The sequence below is a fragment of the Podarcis filfolensis genome, assembly GCF_964270895.1.
Source record: "Podarcis filfolensis genome assembly, chromosome: 10".
NCBI lineage: Eukaryota > Metazoa > Chordata > Lepidosauria > Squamata > Lacertidae > Podarcis > Podarcis filfolensis.
The window spans coordinates 73,080,355-73,099,160 of NC_139612.1; the positions used below are offsets into that span (position 1 = coordinate 73,080,355).

An 18,806-nucleotide genomic window follows, 5' to 3' on the forward strand; every position below is an offset into this window, starting at 1 on the left:
GGATAGTGCGCACCCCGGAAATGATCTCTTTCAGCTTCTGCCTTATGGAAGAAGGTCCAGGATTATAAAGACTAGGACTAGCCGCCTGAGAGAGAGTTTCTACCCAAATGCAATTTTGGTTTTAAATGCAGTGTAAGGTAGTCTCTATGGGAGTATATTGTATTTAATTATGGGGTATCAAGAGTTTTTAGGGGCAAACCAGGCTGGGATAGCAGGCTTGTTGGTTTTTGAATGTCTGATGTAGATTTTTTCAATTTCATTGTTCTGTATGGGACAATGACAATAAAGATTATAGTATTATTGTATCGCATGTTTACTAAATTTCTGGTTAGAATTTCCTCTTCTTCTCCCCGTCAACCTTGCAAGTTGTGAGTATTCTGACGTTTCCATACCTGCCTTGGACTCAATCAGCTTCTTCTCCCAGTTGACCTTCAGGTCGAAGTAGAGAGCCGTCCAGTAGACCAGCAAGCCATAGGCGCCCAGTTCGGACAGAAGGGACATGACAGACGCCAAGCTGGGTGGCCAAGCTGCGGAGAAGAGACGACATGGAGCAATGCAAGGACGGAGGGGTGGGGTGGGCATGGAGGGGCCGTGGCCACACACCCCTAGATGGGTCACTGGGCAGAGAGGGCATAGAGACCGACTCAAAATCCTCACCTGCTTTGAGGGTAGAGTGTTTCAAGGCTGATTCAGCGGCCCTGACCCCCCACTGGGGGAACTCAAAATATCTATCTTCCTAGTACTTTGGGGGACAGGAGGAGGGTGGGTGTGGGGGACTCCCTGGTCCTGAATGGGGTAACTGTGCCCCTGAAGGACCAGGAGCACAGCCTGGGAGTCATTTTGGACTCACAGCTGTCCATGGAGGTGCAGGTTAATTCTATTGTCCATGGCAGCTGTTTATCAGCTCCATCTGGGACGCAGGCTGAGACCCTCCCTGCCCGCAGACTGTCTCGCCAGAGAGGTGCATGCTCTAGTTATCTCTCGCTTGGACTCCTGCAATGCGCTCTACGTGGGGCTACCTTTGAAGGTGATTCGGAAACTACAACTAATCCAGAATGCGGCAGCTAGACTGGTGATTGGGAGCGGCCGCCGAGACCACATAACCCCGGTCTTGAAAGCCCTAAATTGGCTCCCAGTATGTTTCCGAGCACAATTCAAAGTGTTGGTGCTGACCTTTAAAGCCCTAAACGGCCTTAGTCCAGTATACCTAAAGGAGTGTCTCCACCCCTATCATCCAGCCCAGACGCTGAGGTCCAGCTCCAAGGGCCTTCTGGCAGTTCCCTCCCTGTGAGGTGAGGTTACAGGGAACCAGGCAGAGGGCCTTCTCGGTGGTGGCGCCCGCCCTGTGGAACGCCCTCCCATCAGATGTCAAGGAAATAAACAACTATATTGCTTTTAGAAGACATCTGAAGGAAGCCCTGCTCAGGGAAGCTTTTAATGTTTAATGCTGTATTGTGTTTTTAATATTCTGTTGGGAGCCACTCAGAGTGGCTGGGTATAAATTGTTGAAGTTGTTGTTGTTGTTGTTAAACATTAACAAAACTTTAAACATTAAAAAGCTTTCTGTTACAGGGCTCCCTTCAGACGTCTTCTAAAGGTTGTACAGTTGCTCATCTCCTTGACTTCTGTTGGGTGGGTGCCACCACCGAGAAGGCCCTCTGCCCGGTTCCCTGTAACCTCATTTCTCGCAGTGAAGGAACACAAAGCCCACCAAGAAAGATAGTAACACAATATTCGAAAGAGCAACCATGAAATGCACATTGATTCAAAACCCAGTGAAAACTATTTGGCTTAATTCAACACTGGAGGGGGACGACGACTTGATCTGGTGATGCCAGATTCTTGAACTCTGCATCCCCAGTGCCCCCTTGCCTCTTGGCAATCTCCCAGAGGACACTAGCACCCACCTGGGGATCAGATGATGCAGACCCTCCCCGTCGCTAGCGCTGGACCCATTTTACAGAGCCACGGAGACCAAAGCCGCTTACCGGCTGCCGTTTTCTTCCGGCCGTGGCCCAGCCACATTCCCAGGTGTTCGTCATCCAGCAGCGAGAAGCTCAGCATGATGGTGAGAAGGTTGAAGAAGTTGTAGTTCCCCGTGGCGATGATGAGAAGCTGCAGGAGGACCTGGAAAGGGTTTCGGAAACCTGTTGTTATGATCTTAAACCTAGGTTTTAAAAGACAACCCACCCACCCCACAACCGGACCAGATGCAAAGGGACAGGGAATGGGTCTGTATAAAGAAGCTCGTTTATCAGGGCCGAGAATAGATGTATTTGCAAGAGACTCTCCACAGCCCGGCTGAAAGTTTGAGTGGATTACACCGATCTTGGTCCGACTGCACTGGCTACCAATTAGTTTCTGGGCCCAATTCAAAGTGCTGGTTTTGACCTATGAAGCCTTAAACGGCTCACGACCGCAAGACCTCAAGGACCGCCTCTTTCCATATGAACCCACCTGGACCCTGATATCATCTTCTGAGGCTTCCTCCTTGAGAGGTCCGGAGGGTGGCAACATGAGAACGGGGCCTTTTCTGCAGTGGCTCCCTGTGCATGGAATGCTCTCCCCAGGGAAGTTCGCCTGGCGCCTTCATTATACAGTCATACCTCGGGTTACATACACTTCAGGTTGCGTTTTGTGGGTTACGAACCTGCCGAAACCCAGAAGTACTGAAACAGGTTACTTCTGGGTTTCGGCGGTCGCGCATGTGCAGAAGCGCTAAATCACGCTTTGCACATGTGCAGAATCGCAACCTGCGTGTGCACAGACGTGCCGCTGCGGGTTGCGAACGTGCATCCTGCACGGATCACGTTTGCAACCCGAGTGTCCACTGTACTCCTTTGGGCGCCAGGCAAAAACATTCCTTTTTAATCAAACCTGATTGACATCCTATGCCCTTTTAAAAAGTGGTTCGTTTTGAGAGGTTGTTATTGGGCTATTGTTCTTATTTTGATTTTATATACTGTGTGAAGCGCCCCAAGACCTCCGGGTATAGAGCGGTATATAAATTCAATGAATGAATGAATGAGGTTGCCTGTGGATACCTGGCTGTAGAAGGCAAAGAGGCGGAGTCGTCGCAGAGGAGCGAAGAAGAGCGCTGGGATGGCTATCTCAATGACGTAAGTGGCCACCACGCTGAACTTCTGGAACCAGACGGGCAGCTGGTGGGCGAACCATGAGGCCGGCGTGGGGATGCACTGGGTCTCGTAGTGGTAGGTTAAAGCTGGGGAGACAAGTGGTTATGGGGTGCATAAAAGGATCTGGACCGAGGGATTCAGATGGCAGGAAAGGAGATTCTGACCAAACATTCTGGCCACAATGTGGGATGCAATCCATTGGACCAGTCAAATGCAACATTCCTTCTTTCCCTAGAATGGGCACAATTAGGGGGACATCCAGTCGGTGTAACTTCCTGTTTCATGGCATGTGACCTGGGAGAGGGACATGGATCTGGCTGACTCCATAAAAGAGCCGAGTCACGCAGCCAATTTCTCAGTCTTGATTTCTAGTTTTTGTCTCTCTCTTGTTGCTGTTCTTTTGCTAACGTTAAATAAGCTGGAGTTCTTGTTATTAAATATACCAAGAAAAAAGCACACCAGGAACTCAGGCCAATGTAAGTTTCAATAGCGGGAGTGGTCCCTAGTCGCTAATCAAAAGTCAATTTTAACAAAAACTGATCCATTCAAAAGTATGTATTCTGGCAAGGATTACAAACTCTAACAGAGATTACAAACTCATGAAGATATGTATAACACACTAATGCGTTACGAATTAGTGTGTTACACTTATTAGAGATAAGTGTTTATGAGTAGAGACAAGTTCAGGTTAGTCCATAGATTCAAAGTGAAGGTCTTAGTTTCAATCACTGAGCAAGTCAGAAGTCAATTATGGATCAGAAACCAGTAAGTTCATGGAAAACGCACAGAAAAGCTCAAGATACATGTTGATCTACCCACACGTAGTTGTCATCTCTGAGAAAAGTAGAAAATAACAGGATACATTTATCAGAAAGTCTTCAAACTTACATGACCCTTTAAAAATTAGCTGATGAAGGTGAATACATCAAAACAGGGTTTCTAATCCATAATTGACTTCTGCTCCATGATTGAAACTAAGCTGTTCTTTTGCTGCCTGATGCTCTCCTGCCACCATTTTCTTATCTAAATGTGATTTTGCTGTCTGCCGGCTCTCAGCCAGCAGCACACGAGTCCAGCCTCCACGTGAGAAGCTCAGTTTCTTTCTGTAACTACTATGTAAAGCCTGCCTTTCAGGGATCAAATCGGGAACTGAAATGTGAGTAAACCTTCTGTTACCTTACTCAGAAAGACTCTCATGTCTTTTAAGAGCGATTAAAGGGGACACCAGGAAATAATCTTAATTAGGAGATTCAAACGAATCTGCAAACTAGCTTTCAGCTACCGTATTTTACGCCCTATAGGACGCACTTTTTCCCCTCCAAAAATGAAGGGGAAATGTGTGTGCGTCCTATGGGGCGAATGCAGGCTTTCGCTCACTTTCCCGGCTTCAGGAAGTTGGGAGTTCCCACCGGGCTCCCAAGGCTTGCAGACAGCAGCCTGCAGCCCAAAACCCGGGGAGCGCAGCGGAGCACGCCCCGGGCTCGGGCAGATATCCGCAAGCCTTGGGAGCCCAGAGGGAGTTCCCGCCGGGCTCCCAAGGCTTGTGGATAGCAGCCTGTTCTGGGGGCTGGGGAAGCTCGGGCTTCCCCCGCCCCTGGGGGGGGGGAAATAATTTTTTTTCTTTATTTCCCCCCAAAAAAACTAGGTGCGCTCTATGGGCCGGTGCGCCCTATAGGGCGAAAAATATGGTATATTGAGGGGAATTTGCTCTGCCTCATCATTTCACTCGCGTGAGTGAAGGAAGGATAATACTTATTCAATATATCCTTTCTGACTATCCTTAACATTCCCACAAACAAGAGCCGTTCAAGGTTTACTGCCCCTCCCTGACTTTATAGCCCTACGGCTTTCAAATCCAGGCCTTGCCTCTTCGTTTCGCTGCCGCGACCCCTTTTTCCGCGAGTTCCCCACTGACCTGTGAGCCCCCACCAGGTGGGGCAGCGGCTGGTCAGCTTCACCACCCCCGAGGCGAACATGAGGCGGAAGAGCAGCCAGCGCAACAGCCAAAAGGTCACTCCGTCGTGGGGCCGCCAGGCCGTCGTGCGCCACTTGAGCAGGTGCAGTGGGGCCACCAGCACCGCCAGGAAGCCCGTCTCCAGCAAGAGGCTGTCCCTGGGAGGGGGAGAAAGATATGGGGAGGTTGGGGGAGAAATCAGGGCAGGCCACCAGCTCTGGGATGCCGCCCTTCACACAGACACACAGGGTCAAGGCCTGGGTCTCATTATTTTATTATAGAATGTTTAAGACAACTTTTGTTAAAAGACCAGAAGCCTAGGTATTACAGGCCAAGACTTGCCAAAAGTGGAAAAGACTATTTATGTATGCCACAACAGCGGCTAGAAAGTTAAGAGCCCAAAGATGGAAAGACGACAAGATATAGTCATACCAGGGGTTACAGACGCTTCGGGTTGCGTTTTTTCAGGTTACGGACGCGCCAAAACCCGGAAGTACTGGAACGGGTTACTTTCGGGTTCCGGCACATGCACAGAAGCGCAAAATCGTGCTTTCGCATGCGCAGAAGCGCCGAATCGCAACCTGTGCATTCACAGACGCGCCACTGCGGGTTGCGAACTTGCACCCCGCACGGATCACGTTCACAACCCGAGCGTCCACTGTACCAACCAAAGCAGAATGGCAAGAAAAACTGATGGAGTAGGCGGAAATGCAGAGCTGTCTTTCCCATAGGGCTTAGTGGTGCGTCGCGCCAGGGTGCCAGCCTCTCAGGGGCGCCCCAGAAAGTGGAGGAGCCGCGCGGCTTTGCCAGGGGGCTCCCGTTTCCCTGCACGCCCACCAGCTGCGCCCCGCCAACCATAAGGCTGGTGGACACGCAGCTTCCCTCCCAAGCCTCTGCGGGAATCGCTCTCCTCCCGAGGAGGCTTGGGAGGGGTGCAACTTCACTCCCATGCCTCTGTGGGGATCGCTCTTCCGCGGCGGCATGGGGGAGAGTTGTGCCTACCCCCCATGGCTGGCAGTGAGCAGATACGGGCACCCCAAAACTATCCATGGTAATTTGGGGGCGCTGGGAGGATATTTGAACCCTGGCGCCGCATCTGCTGAAGACGGCGCTGCTGAAATGGCAAAACTAACTGGAAAACTAAGAGACAAAGGACCATAGAGACTTCAAAAAGGACTGGGAACTCTTTATGTTGTACTTACAGAAACATTGTAAAGAAATGGACTCGCTAGCAGCGTTTGAGTAAACACTTACAATTAAGAAAATAAGCATAAAAGTTAAGAGGTAATAATGGGGAAATAATAAAGGATAAGACGTAATACAAAAAAAAATATGACACAAAAATGATAAGATTACAAGAATATTTAACTAAAAGATTACAAAATTAAGGTAAAATAAAACAGTCTGGAAAAACAAATATTAAAAGAACCAGAAGAGGAAGTTGAGTGAAGTCACAGGAGCGGGGGTGGGGGAGATAGGGATTTAGACATTATTTTTGTGATAATAATGATTGTGCTGAATATCAAATAGTAAAACTTAATAAAAATTATTTTTTAATTTTTTTATTATGATTATGATTATTTTATTACAGTCGTACCTTGGTTTTCAAATGCCTTGGGAGTCGAACGTTTCAGCTCCCAAACAATCGAAAACCAGAGGTGACTGTTCCGGTTCCTGAACATTCTTGGGAACCCGAACATCCGCCGTGGAACTTCCTACAACTGATCGGAAGGTGTGCCTTGCTTCCCGAACGTTTTGGAAAGTCGAATGGACTTCCGGAACAGATTCCGTTTGACTTCCAAGGTACTCCTGTTCTTATTAAACCTGTACACCGCCCTATAACTGTCGATCTCAGGGCGGTTCACAACAGAAAAATTAAAAAAAATATAAATTCTGTCCTCCTCACCACCAAAATGCCAGATTCTGCTTCCAAACAAATGACGGCAAGCTTGCAGGATGAAGCCGGGAGGTGCAGAGCCCAGGGGCTACATCCTGCTGCTCAGCTCCTGACGCACAGCGACGCCATGGCCCACTTTGCAAAGCTGTCCGTCCTCTCTGCTCCTCAACGCGTAGGAAAGCTTAACCAGGCATCCCCTGTCCCAGATTTTAGCCATCCGTTGTCTCAAGGATTGGATGTGCTCGTTCCGTCCCCCAGTTTAGGCAAACAACAATAGTGGCTGAAGTTAAGGGGCGTTGCATGAATTCTCCGTCCTCTTTAATTCCCTCTTTTTTAAAACGGATGGCTGAGAGCAGAGGACATGCAACACACACACACAACATCCTGGATGTCATTTGCAGCCTGCCACCCCCAGCAGGTCAGAGAAAGAAGGAAGTGCCACACCCAAAGTCTGGATGTTTAATGTTTTATTGTTTTTAATATTCTGTTGGGAGCTGCCCGGAGTGGAAACACAGCCAGATGGTCAGGGTATAAATATTATATTACTATTATTAATTATTATTATTATTATTCAAGGGACGTGGGTGGTGCTGTGGGTTAAACCACAGAGCCTAGGGCTTGCCGATCAGAAGGTCGGCAGTTTGAATCCCCGCGACGGGGTGAGCTCCTGTTGCTCGGTCCCTGCTCCTGCCAACCTGGCAGTTCAAAAGCATGTCAAAATGCAAGTAGATCAATAGGTACCGCTCCGGAGGGAAGGTAAATGGCGCTTCCGTGCGCTGCTCTGGTTCGCCAGAAGCGGCTTAGTCATGCTGGCCACATGACCCGGCAGCTGTACGCCGGCTCCCTCGGCCAATAAAGCGAGATGAGCGCCACAACCCCAGAGTCGGCCACGACTGGACCTAATGGTCAGGGGTCCCTTTACCTTTATTATTATTATGTAATGTGCCACTTACCACTGGAAATACAGGAAGACCTGTCCGACCTGCAGGGACAGAAAGGGGAAAGCACACATCAAACAGGGTTCAGACCCACTCCATTTCGACTAATTATTTTCTTTGCACCCACCTCCCGGCTGTAGCACTGCTGGCAAAAAACCACCCTGGCAAATCTCACGGTTTTTAGATACAGCCGCTTGCAGATTTCAGTGGCCAGCCCACTAGCGCGACGCCCCTAAAACGCTCGGGACGCTCCAAATATCTGAAGCTTCGCCTGCTTCCCTACAGACCCTTGTCGGTGCCGAAATTGGCAAAGGGACCCTCTTGGTGGTCCGTCCCCCCCGCCTCCCGTCCTCAGAGGTTCGGGTGGAGGCAGCCCAAAAGGTGCCTATGCTGTGGGACTCCGTCCCCACAGAAGAACTGTCACTAAGCACTTTTCAACAACTGCCAAAGATGCGCCAGTTTACCCTGGCCGTGGACACCCGAGTTGAATACCGTATTTTTTGCTCTATAAGACTCTTTTCCCCTCCTAAAAAGTAAGGGGAAATGTGTGTGCGTCTTATGGAGCGAATGCAGGCTGTGCAGCTATCCCAGAAGCCAGAACAGCAAGAGGGATTGCTGCTTTCGCTGCGAGGCGATCCCTCTTGCTGATCTGGCTTCTGAGATTCAGAATATATATTTTTCTTGTTTTCCTCCTCCAAAAACTAGGTGCGTCTTGTGGTCTGGTGCGTCTTATAGAGCGAAAAATACGGTACTTCTGAATATTCCTATTCTTGCGACTGCAATCTGTTAAACTGATTCTATTTTAAGTCAGTGCTTCCCAAACCCATTTAGGGCTGCGCCCCCTTGGTTCCCTAAACTCATCCCCAGACCCCCCTGCCCTATTTTTTAATTTTTTAAATAAAGGCATCATTCAGAAGAGTGATTTGCACGACCCACTGAGGATGATAATAGTGTTAGGTTAAGAAACAGTAAAAGGGTGCAGAGAACTTTAAGGACTTTTTCTGTGAGTTCTGGGTGTGGTTTTCTAGGCTGATTAGACAGATTTATTTTTATATTTATAAAGGATGAAGAAGTTGTAGTTCGAATTTGCCTGCAGAAAGAGAACACCCACACGCTTTGCGTTTCTAGTTTTGTGTAGTGGTAATGAAACTTTTATTTGCGTATTTTACACCAGTCTCGTGGTTCCGTCATCTGCTTCAGCTTCAATAAATAGCACCATGAAATTCAAAGCAGGAACAGCGAGTTGCACCTTTCTTCGAAACCCAGCTAAAAATGGTTTGGTTTAATGAATTCTGCCAATCTGACGAATTCAATCTGGCGATTCCTGCTTTTCAAAGTCTAACAGTCCTTTACTCCCCACGCCCTTTAAAAATATGCTGGGGAGAGGGATATTATTGGGTTGCCATTTTTATTATGTATTTTGTGTATTGTGATTTTAAAGGTAAAGGGACCCCTGACCATTAGGTCCAGTCGTGGCCGACTCTGGGGTTGCGGCGCTCATCTTGCTTTATTGGCCAAGGGAGCCGGCGTACAGCTTCCGGGCCATGTGGCCAGCAGGACTAAGCCGCTTCTGGCAAACAGGAGCAGTGCACGGAAACGCCGTTTACCTTCCCGCCGGAGCGGTACCTATTTATCTACTTGCAATTTTGACGTGCTTTCGAACTGCTAGGTTGGCAGGAGCAGGGACCGAGCAACCCCGTTGTGGGGATTCAAACCGCCGACCTTCTGATCGGCAAGTCCTAGGCTCTGTGGTTTAACCCACAGCGCCACCCGCGTCCCTATTGTGATTTTAGCAGCATACAAATTTAGGATACAGCATTAAAAATTAGGGCAGCATACAAATTTCATTTAATTTAGGGCAGTATACAAATTTCATAAATAATACTCCTGAGCTCCTCTGCTGCCCCCCTAGCACCCCCCCAATAATCCCATTGCCCCCTCTTGGGGGCACTAGTTCCCACTTTGGAAACCAGTGCAATAGATTGCTTTGACCCTCCCTGAGACCTTGGGGTGAAGGGTGGGCAATAGACCCAACTGAGAATAAATAATAATAATAGGGATGCAAGTGGCAAGCGCGTTGTGCATGCCCGCTCCCTGCGGAACTGTGCAGGTTTGGGTTTCCCCCGATGCTGCATGCAACTCCCCCCCCCCCCCCCGCCCCGGTGAAATCTCCACCAAGATCTTCCCGCAGAGGGCTGCACGGCCCGCCAACTGGACCTGCGCCTCGCTCGCCCCCACGCAGAGAGGGAGCCAAGACGGAGGAGAAGGATGAGGGCCGGCTGCAGATTGCTGGCGCTGAACCCAGCTCCCTTGGCACGGGCTTGGATCCAGAGCCGCTCCACCGCCCGCCGCACCCGCCAGGAGGTCCTGGGGGCTGTCAACTCGTGACAGCACAATGGCGTGGGAAGAGGAACCCGGGAGGAAGGAGGGAGAGCGCAGGCCTGGCCCCTTTTTCAGAGGACGACAAGCTCTTGGGATCAACCCAGCAGCTGCCACCTTTGAGCAAAGGATTCGCGATTTGGGGATTGGCAATGGGAGCAGAAGGAGAACCTGAAGGATCAGGCCCATCTGGCCCAGAATCCTGTTCTCACACGCAGGGCTGGATTTCGGTTTGATGAGGCCCTCAGCTCCTGAAGGTCATGGGGCCCTTAATATGTTCAGCTGTCCTTTGTTGACAACAAATGGTTGCTGTTTCTCGTGTGGAATATATGCTATATGGTCATTTATGGACCTAATCGGTATCTCGAGCCATTTGCACATGTTTGCATGCAACCAGTTCATGCAGAATGTAGGCACCCTATATATAGAAAGGAGCAAACCAGTGATATTTTAGGGAGCAGGCTAGCAGGCGGGGCCCATGACTCACATCATAGGAGCCTCCACAACACACAAACAATGTTGCTGCATGTAGGTTTTATTTTATTTGTTTGTTATCTTATATTTTGGAAATATACATTCAGGTTTTTTTCCTTTAATTTTTTTTGGGGGGCCCCCCCAGAGAGAGGGGCCCCTAAGCTATAGCTTGTTTAGCTTATATGTAAATCTGGCACTGCTCACACTGGCCGACCAGGTGCCTGCGGGGAAACCCAGAAGCAGGATTCAAGCATGAAACCACACTCCTCTCCTGTGTTTCCCAAGAAATGGCATTCAGGAGCATTGCAAGAAATTTCCCAAGAAATGGCATTCAGAGCATCCTGGCTAGCAGCCACTGACAGCCGTCTCCTCCTCCATGAATATGTCTCAATCTCTTTTAAAGCCCTCCATGTTGATGGCTGTTGATACTTCCTGTGGCAGGGAGTTCCACAGTTTAACTAAGAGGAACTTTCTTTTCTCTGACCTCAATCTTCCACTTCTTTGGATGTTCGTGAGTTCCAGTGTTATGGAAGAGAAAAAGCCTTTGTCTATCCGCTTTCTCCACCCCCAGAATAATTTTGTAAGCTTTCTATCCCATCGCCGTTAAATTAACCCCCCCCCCCCAAAACTGCACAGGGGAGTCGCCTGCATCCCTTTGGTAATTCTGGTGGCCCTTTTCCTAACCTTCTAAATTCTCAACCTCTCCAAAGCTCTCCCATCCCACTGGCAGAGATTCTCCCATCAACCGGGACGTGGGACACATCTGGGTCTGGGGGCTGGATCAATAGGGCGCAACACAGACCGGAGAGTCTGTGCCCAGAGGGAGATGCGACGACAAGCGCCAATTCTGGTCGTGGAAGGATTCCTGAAACGACTCACCCCTCCCCAGATCTAGGTCAGAGTTTTGTCTGTCCGCTGGAATCCTCTGCGCTCACTCACAGCCTTAAAAGGAAGGAGGGAGAAGACAGCCTGGCGGAGGAGAGTGGAATGTCACTCTGAGATGCTTTAAAAGCAAGGGAATCCCTCTCCACGCTGTGACTCGCCCCTGACCTTAGGGAAGAACGCAGGAACATCTGAAGTGGTACCCAAAACTCTGGATGAACAGTGACTCAGGGCTTGGTCCTCATCTGAAGCCCCTTCCCTCCTGTTTGGGGGTCAAAGCCGGCCTCCCTCCTTCGCTCCAAGTCATCCCGATCTTGGAACAACGCACTACGAAATTCTCGCTCCGTTTTTTTCTTCTGTGTCAGCTGGCAAAAGGTTTGCCAGCTGACCTAGCCGAGCGGGGGGGGGGGGGGACACACGACGACAGCGCAGAAGGCAAAGGGAGCACATTTCACGACACAGCCAAGTTGGAACAATTCAAACCCCACACAAAATATTGCGGGGGCTCACTTAACTGTGTTATTACGCTGATTTAAAGCAGCGGCTCCCATAGTGGGTGGTGCTACCCATGGAGGGGGGGGGGCAGTGAGATTACTTGGCCGGGGGTGGGGGGCTAAGAGCAAGGGGGCAAGAAGGGGGCACTGGAAGTGTAAAAGCTGATGTCACCAGATCAAGTTCACCCATTGCATTGATTTAAGCTACATAATTCTAATTGGATTTTGAATAAATGTGCAATTGTTTTGAATTTTACTGATTATTGTTATATAGTTCGTAATACCTCACCTTCCCCAGATAGGAATGCAATTTTACTGTGCTATCATGTGGGTCGTGCAACCTGCTATCCTGAATAATGCTTTTCTTAGGGGAGGGGGGCACTAGGGCAGAGTTTATGCAACACGGGGATTTTTGATAGCTACTGGCTTAAACCATTTAACACCCCATCTTCCCACCCAAGAGACCCTAAAGGCTGCTGAGAATCAAGATTTTACACTCAAGTGGGCTCTGTCCAGTCAACATAAACTGCATTTGCCAACAGCACAGAATGGCAGGCAACGAATTTTGCCTTGGCCCTCTTAGTTTTTTTCAGCGCTGCACACTGCCAACCGCCTTCAGCTCTTGGGCAGAAAATATAGGCATGAGCCGAGCGAAACGATGCGCAACAATTAAGAATACAGAGGCATTTATTTCCAATAGAAAGACACCCCCAGTAAGGGAGGGATTTGCTCTTCGAGGGCCTAATTTCCCCCAAAGTAAGCAGCGGCCCCTCTGAGCTCCCGGGGGCGAGGTTTTGCCCACGAGGAGTCATGGAAGAAAAGGCTCCGCTCCTGGGGGGCATTAACGCAGCTTGCCAAAAGGCTGGTGTGGTTTTTAAGCCGGGATCTGACGAGTGAATAAAACTGCCTCTGAAAGGTATCCAAGTCACCTTGACTCTTTTACGGTTTTGATTTTGGCTGCTCATCTTGGGCTTCCAAGGACCCCCCCTCCCCGCAAAGCACCAGCAAGCGGGCACCGACTGCCCCCTACTGCCGCCACACACACCCCAAGGCCACGCGCTGCTTGCCGCCCCATCATACCTGATAAACGGAGAGGTAGAACGCCCAAAGGGCCAGGAAGACCAGGCTGTCTCGCAGAGGCTCCAGGATCAGGGCCCCGAAGGAGAGCAGCGTCCCCAGCAGGCAGAGCAGCTCCAGGCCCTGCTCCGTGTCCAGTCCCAGGCGTGGCCCCAGCCACAGCAGGGTGGGCGAGTCGCGCAGCTGCTCCCAGAAGCCCTTGCCAGTGAAGCGAAGCACCTTCCGGGCGGGCAGGATGCCATCTTTCCCGTAGAGGCCTGTGAGGAGGTCGAAGCAGGAGGAGTTGGCGGCAGCGGCCACAGGCAAGACCTCATCCCGCTCACTCCTGTATAGGGGGCACGGCACCTCCGACCCCAGCCTTCCCCAATTCGGCGCCCTCCCGGTGCTTTGAACTACGATGCCCATCCCTGCAAAACACTATCTAGCCTGGCAGACCCAACATCACTGGTCAATTTAACTCAGAGTTGTTGGCACGGACTGGCAGCAACACTCTGCGGGATCAGAAGCGGGGGGGCTCTCCCAGCTGGAGATGCTTTTAGGGACTGAACCCAGGGCTTTCAGCACAATAATAATTTATTATATACATGCCACCCACCTGACTGGGTTGCCCAAGCCACTGGGCAATTAATAATAATAATAAAAATAAAATTTTATTTATATCCCGCCCTCCCCAGCTGAAGCCAGGCTCAGAGCGGCCAACAACAATAAAAGCAACACGGTTCACATAAAATCACAATCGATCAATTGAAATGCATTCTAAATCAATTCATTCTAAAATCAATTCAGAATCAAATTAGTGGCAACCATTGGGCTAGAGTTCTGTGAGGATTACCGAAGGAGGGGGTCAGACTGTGCCTTGGCCAAAGGCCTGGTGCAACAGCTCTGTCTTGCAGGCCCTGTGGAAAGATGTCCTGCAGGGCCCTAGTCTCTTGTGACAGAGCGTTCCACCAGATTGGGGCCACGGCCAAAAAAGCCCTGGCTCTGCTTGAGGCCAGCCTAACCTCCCTGTGGCCCGGGATCTCCAAGATGTTTTTGTTTGAAGACCGTAAGGTCCTCCGTGGGACATACCAGGAGAGGCAGTCCCGTATGTACGAGGGTCCTAGGCCGTATAAGGCTTTAAAGGTTAAAAGCAGCACCTTGAACCTGATCCTGTACTCCACCGGGAGCCGGTGCAGCTGGTACAGCACCGGGTGAATGTGATCCCATGGCGAGGACCCCGTAAGGAGTCTCGTCGTGGCATTCTGCACCCGCTGGAGTTTCTGGGTCAGTCTCAAGGGCAGCCCCACGTAGAGTGAGTTACAATAATCAGGTCTGGAGGTGACCATTGCGTGGATCACAGTGTCAGGGCGAGAGAGGTAAGGAGTCAATTGCTTAGCTTGGTGGAGATGAAAAACATCAAACATAAAAAACTTCCCTAAACAGGGCTCCCTTCAGATGTCTTCTAAAAGTCAGGTAGTTGTTTATCTCTCTGACATCTGATGGGAGGGCGTTCCACAGGGCGGGCGCCACCACCGAGAAGGCCCTCTGCCTGGTTCCCTGTAACTTGGCTTCTCGCAGGGAGGGAACCGCCAGAAGGCCCTCAGCGCTGGAGCTCAGTGGCTGGGCTGGACGATGGGGGTGGAGATGCCCCTTCAGGGAGACAGGATCTGAAGCAAGTGTCCCACCCCCTGAGCTACAACCCTTCCCCTTTTGCAGTGGTCCCATGCCCCAAAAAGTATGTGTGGAGGAGCACCCCACCCTGGGAAGGACAGTTTTTGGTGTCTCAAAAGACAATGGAGTGCACCTCCGAGGGTGAAGCCAAACTGTTGTGTTAGAAGCACCCAAGTGACCCACCTCCCCAGGGCGCGAGCCTGGGCTGTGTGCCTGGAGGTCTGGGGCTGCTCAAAGGACAAGAAACCCCCTCTGGACCTGGCTGACAGGGTCCAAAGGAAAGGAGAGCGATAGGTCTGGCTCCAGCTTGGCTGCAAAAGATGCTGTAAGGAGGTGTACAAGGCACCATCCAACAGTCTTAGGGACTCTGGATTTGTGTAGGCTTTACGCATGACCCTTTTCTAATTTATTTTTGAATTTCATTCTTGTTTTTATAATAATAATAATAATAATAATAATTTATTATTTATACCCCGCCCATCTGGCTGGGCCTCCCCAGCCACTCTGGGCGGCTTCCATAAAAACCAAAAATACACTAAAATATCACACATTAAAAACTTCCCTGAACAGGGCTGCCTTAAGATGTCTTCTGAATGTCAGGTAGTTGTTTATCGCTTTGACATCTGCTGGGAGGGCGTTCCACAGGGCGGGCGCCACCACCAAGAAGGCCCTCTGCCTGGTTCCCTGTAGCTTTGCTTCTCGCAGGGAGGGAACCGCCAGAAGGCCCTCGGCGCTGGACCTCAGCGTCCGGGCAGAATGATGAGAGTGGAGACGCTCCTTCAGGTATACTGGACCGAGGCCGTTTAGGGCTTTAAAGGTCAGCACCAACACTTTGAATTGTGCTCGGAAACGTACTGGGAGCCAATGTAGGTCTTTCAAGACCGGTGTTATATGGTCTCGGCGGCCGCCCCCAGTCACCAGTCTAGCTGCCGCATTCTGGATTAGTTGTAGTTTCTGAGTCACCTTCAAAGGTAGCCCCACGTAGAGTGCATTGCAGTAGTCCAAGCGGGAGATAACCAGAGCATGCACCACTCTGGCGAGACAGCTTTTATATTGTATTTTATGCTGCTTTTACAATTAAGTGTTTTAAATTTGTTGTTAGCCACCCTGAGCCCGGTTTTTGAACCGGGAAGGGCGGGGTATAAATAAAATATTATTATTATTAATATTATTATTTTCTTCTCCTAACGATGTTCCGCAAGGCAACAGAGGCTTGGGATCTGAATTCTCCTTCCCTTCAATGGGCTCCCATCCCAGGTGGTTGAGCCCCACCTGCCCCACACTTCCCTCTGCAGAAACTGCCTTCTTGACCGCTGGACCCATTCTGGGTCTCGTCCGCTCAACCCACCACCTGCAGAGGAAGACCCCAACTCACCAGTGGGCCCCAGAGACAACTGGGAGATTTTCCTGAGTTTGCAAGGGGGCAAGGAAAGCAAAAGGACAGGTTTGGGCTGCGCGGGGGAAACTTCCCCCAGCTGAACAGGGCCCTGGGCTTGATTTTCGGCACAGCCTCCAGCCATAAGGAGATTAAGAGCTGGATTTTGGAAGCATGAGAGGCCCTTGGCGGAGGGCCCAGAAGCCGGAGGGGAAGGAAAGGCTGGCAGGAAACTTGCAGAAAAGGGGAAGAGAAACCAGGAGGACGGCGGGGGTGGGGGGCGGTGTTCGGCTCCGGCAGTAGCTGCAGGCAGGACAGTCTGGGCGAGGTGGGAGGCGTTGCCTGGCAAAAATAAAAGGTGTGCAAGAGCTGACTGCAAGCCGCATGCACTGACAACTTCACCCCCTCCCCAAAAATCCTGCACCCAGCTTGCACTATTGCAATGTGGATGCCACGTGTTACGTGGAAAGGAGAGGGAGGGGCGCAGCAGAGGGAGGGGAAAGTTCCATAGGATATCCGGCCCTGGAGAAAGGGGGTGTTTGAGGGCAGTGGGCTCCGTTCCACAGCCGGGACTTCCTGAGAAGGGGCAGGGTTTGGGTGGGGGAGAAGGTAAGGGGTGGGCTCTTTAGGGCGGATGGGACTGTGAGAGGAGACCTGCAGGATCAGGCCGACAGTCCGTCTACCCCAGCATCCCGTAGCCCCACAGAGCCAAGAAGCTGGATAGACTGCCGCTGGCCCTGGAGGTTCCATCGTAAGAGTCTGGCTGCTGGATCAGGCCACTGGCCCACCGAGCCCAGGTGCCCCGACAGGAAACCCGCAAGCAGGATTTGACCCTCTCCTCTGGCGTGGTTTCCAGCAACAGGGCCCTGTGAGGAAGGGGGCCGGGCCATGGACCCCTTTAGCTGAAGAGGACTCAGATCAGCCGCCTCCCACCTTTGCAGACTCAAGACCCCCCTCTAACCCAAACACGGATTTGGGGACCCCTTAATCTGTCACCACGTACTTGCACAGGGGTCATACACCTGCTGCAACCCACCTTGGATCAAGACCAGAATTCTAGGCCAGGGATGGGGAAACTGTAGCACTCCAGATGTTGTTCTCCTCCAGCTCCCATCAGCAACATCTGGAGAGTCCCAAGTTTGCCACCCCTCCCCTGAATAAAGCTGTTAGCAATGTTAGGGTATATTTCCACGGTGTTGCATAATCACCCTGTGCTCCTACAGGAGGAATAACAGGATAAACATGAATAATGGGTTCACCCAGTGCCTTCCAGCTGTTTTGGACTATGATTCCAGCTGTTTTACCGTATCACCAAAGATCGCCCCTGCCAACACAGTTAAAGAGTCAGGTATGGGGGAAGCTGCAGTCTTCAACATCTGGAGGGCACCAGGTTGGAGACCGCTGCTTTGTACCAAGCTGCTCCCAGCGGTTTCGTCCTGCTTCCACCTGCCGAGCCAGAGGGGCGCCCTGCACAGACCCGACTCCTTGGCCTGGGCCAGCTCCTCCGAAGGTGCCAGCATCTGTCCCGGTCCTTCCAGGCCCAAGCCGACAGCCACGTCTCCCTCTCTCTCACACACACACACGCGGGGTTCCGTGCACGCTTCCCTCCGGCCTCACCTGCAGCCCCCAGCTTGCAATGCCTAGAAGCCGCAGCATCACAAAACGCTAAGAGTCGGAAGGGACCCCCAAAGGTCATCCAGTCCGACCCGCTGCAACGCAGCCAGGCCCGGCTTCCGACGACACCCGAACCCACACGCCACGCACTCGCCCCCCGAGAGCTGCTACCCACATTTCGTGCAGACCCAGCTCCCCCCCACCCCCGCGCAAGGAGCCTCAAAACGCCGCTTCCCTAGAAACTGAATTATAAGTATTGAAATTAGGGGTTGCTGGAAAAGTTTAAAACAGGGATGCAGAAAAGGGAGGTATGGGGAAGTCGTTGAAACAAGGTTCAAGAAAGAGAGGTTAAGAAATTATATGTGTTTATATGTTTGTTTGTTTACGTGTCGTTAATTGTTAGTTGTATTGTGTTTTAACATATGTTGTAAAATCAATAAAAATCTATTATAAAAAAAACAAAAAACACAACGCCGCTTCCCGTGCAGGAGAGCAAGAGGGCACCTGAGCGCGTGCAGAGTGCAATGGCTCAAGGCTTCCCCCGCTTCTCCCTCGCGCCCCGTAGCCCAAACCCTGGCCCTCTTCCCACCCCTTCCCCGGCGGCGGCCTCCTCCCTCTCTCCGGCCCGCGGGGCCCTCCCCGGCCCCCGGGACGGAGGCGAGCCTCGCGCAGCAGCAGGGCCCGAGTCCCGGGGAAGGGGGACCCTTCTCCGCGCCGCGCTTACCGGGGACCTGGACGTAGAGCGAGGCGAAGGCGGCGACGTAGGCGGCGGCCAAGCCCCGCAGGAAGAGCTGGCGGGCCAGGCGGGGCGGCTCGGCTCCCATGGCGGCGGCGGCGGCGGCGAAAGAAGCAGCCTGCGCTCGCGGCTCGCGACAATGTAGCCAACTTCGCCAGGGGGCGGGCTCAGAACGCCCGGGCCGAAGAGCTGATTGGCT

At 51.5% G+C, this 18,806-nt stretch overlaps 1 protein-coding gene across 1 annotated transcript in view; it reads right to left on the minus strand.

Moving 5' to 3' along the window:
- The window catches only part of LMF2 (lipase maturation factor 2), a 33,970-nt gene extending 15,221 nt beyond the window's left edge, over positions 1-18,749 (minus strand). The window contains exons 1-7 of the mRNA XM_083572740.1: positions 18,596-18,749; positions 13,236-13,489; positions 7,942-7,970; positions 5,053-5,249; positions 3,045-3,223; positions 1,989-2,127; positions 393-527 (exon numbers count right to left, since the gene is read on the minus strand). Of these exons, the coding sequence (XP_083428866.1) occupies positions 393-527; positions 1,989-2,127; positions 3,045-3,223; positions 5,053-5,249; positions 7,942-7,970; positions 13,236-13,489; positions 18,596-18,695 (1,033 nt within the window). The 5' untranslated portion in view covers positions 18,696-18,749. The remainder of the gene's footprint in view (positions 1-392; positions 528-1,988; positions 2,128-3,044; positions 3,224-5,052; positions 5,250-7,941; positions 7,971-13,235; positions 13,490-18,595) is intronic.
- Between the last annotated feature and the right edge of the window lie 57 nt (positions 18,750-18,806).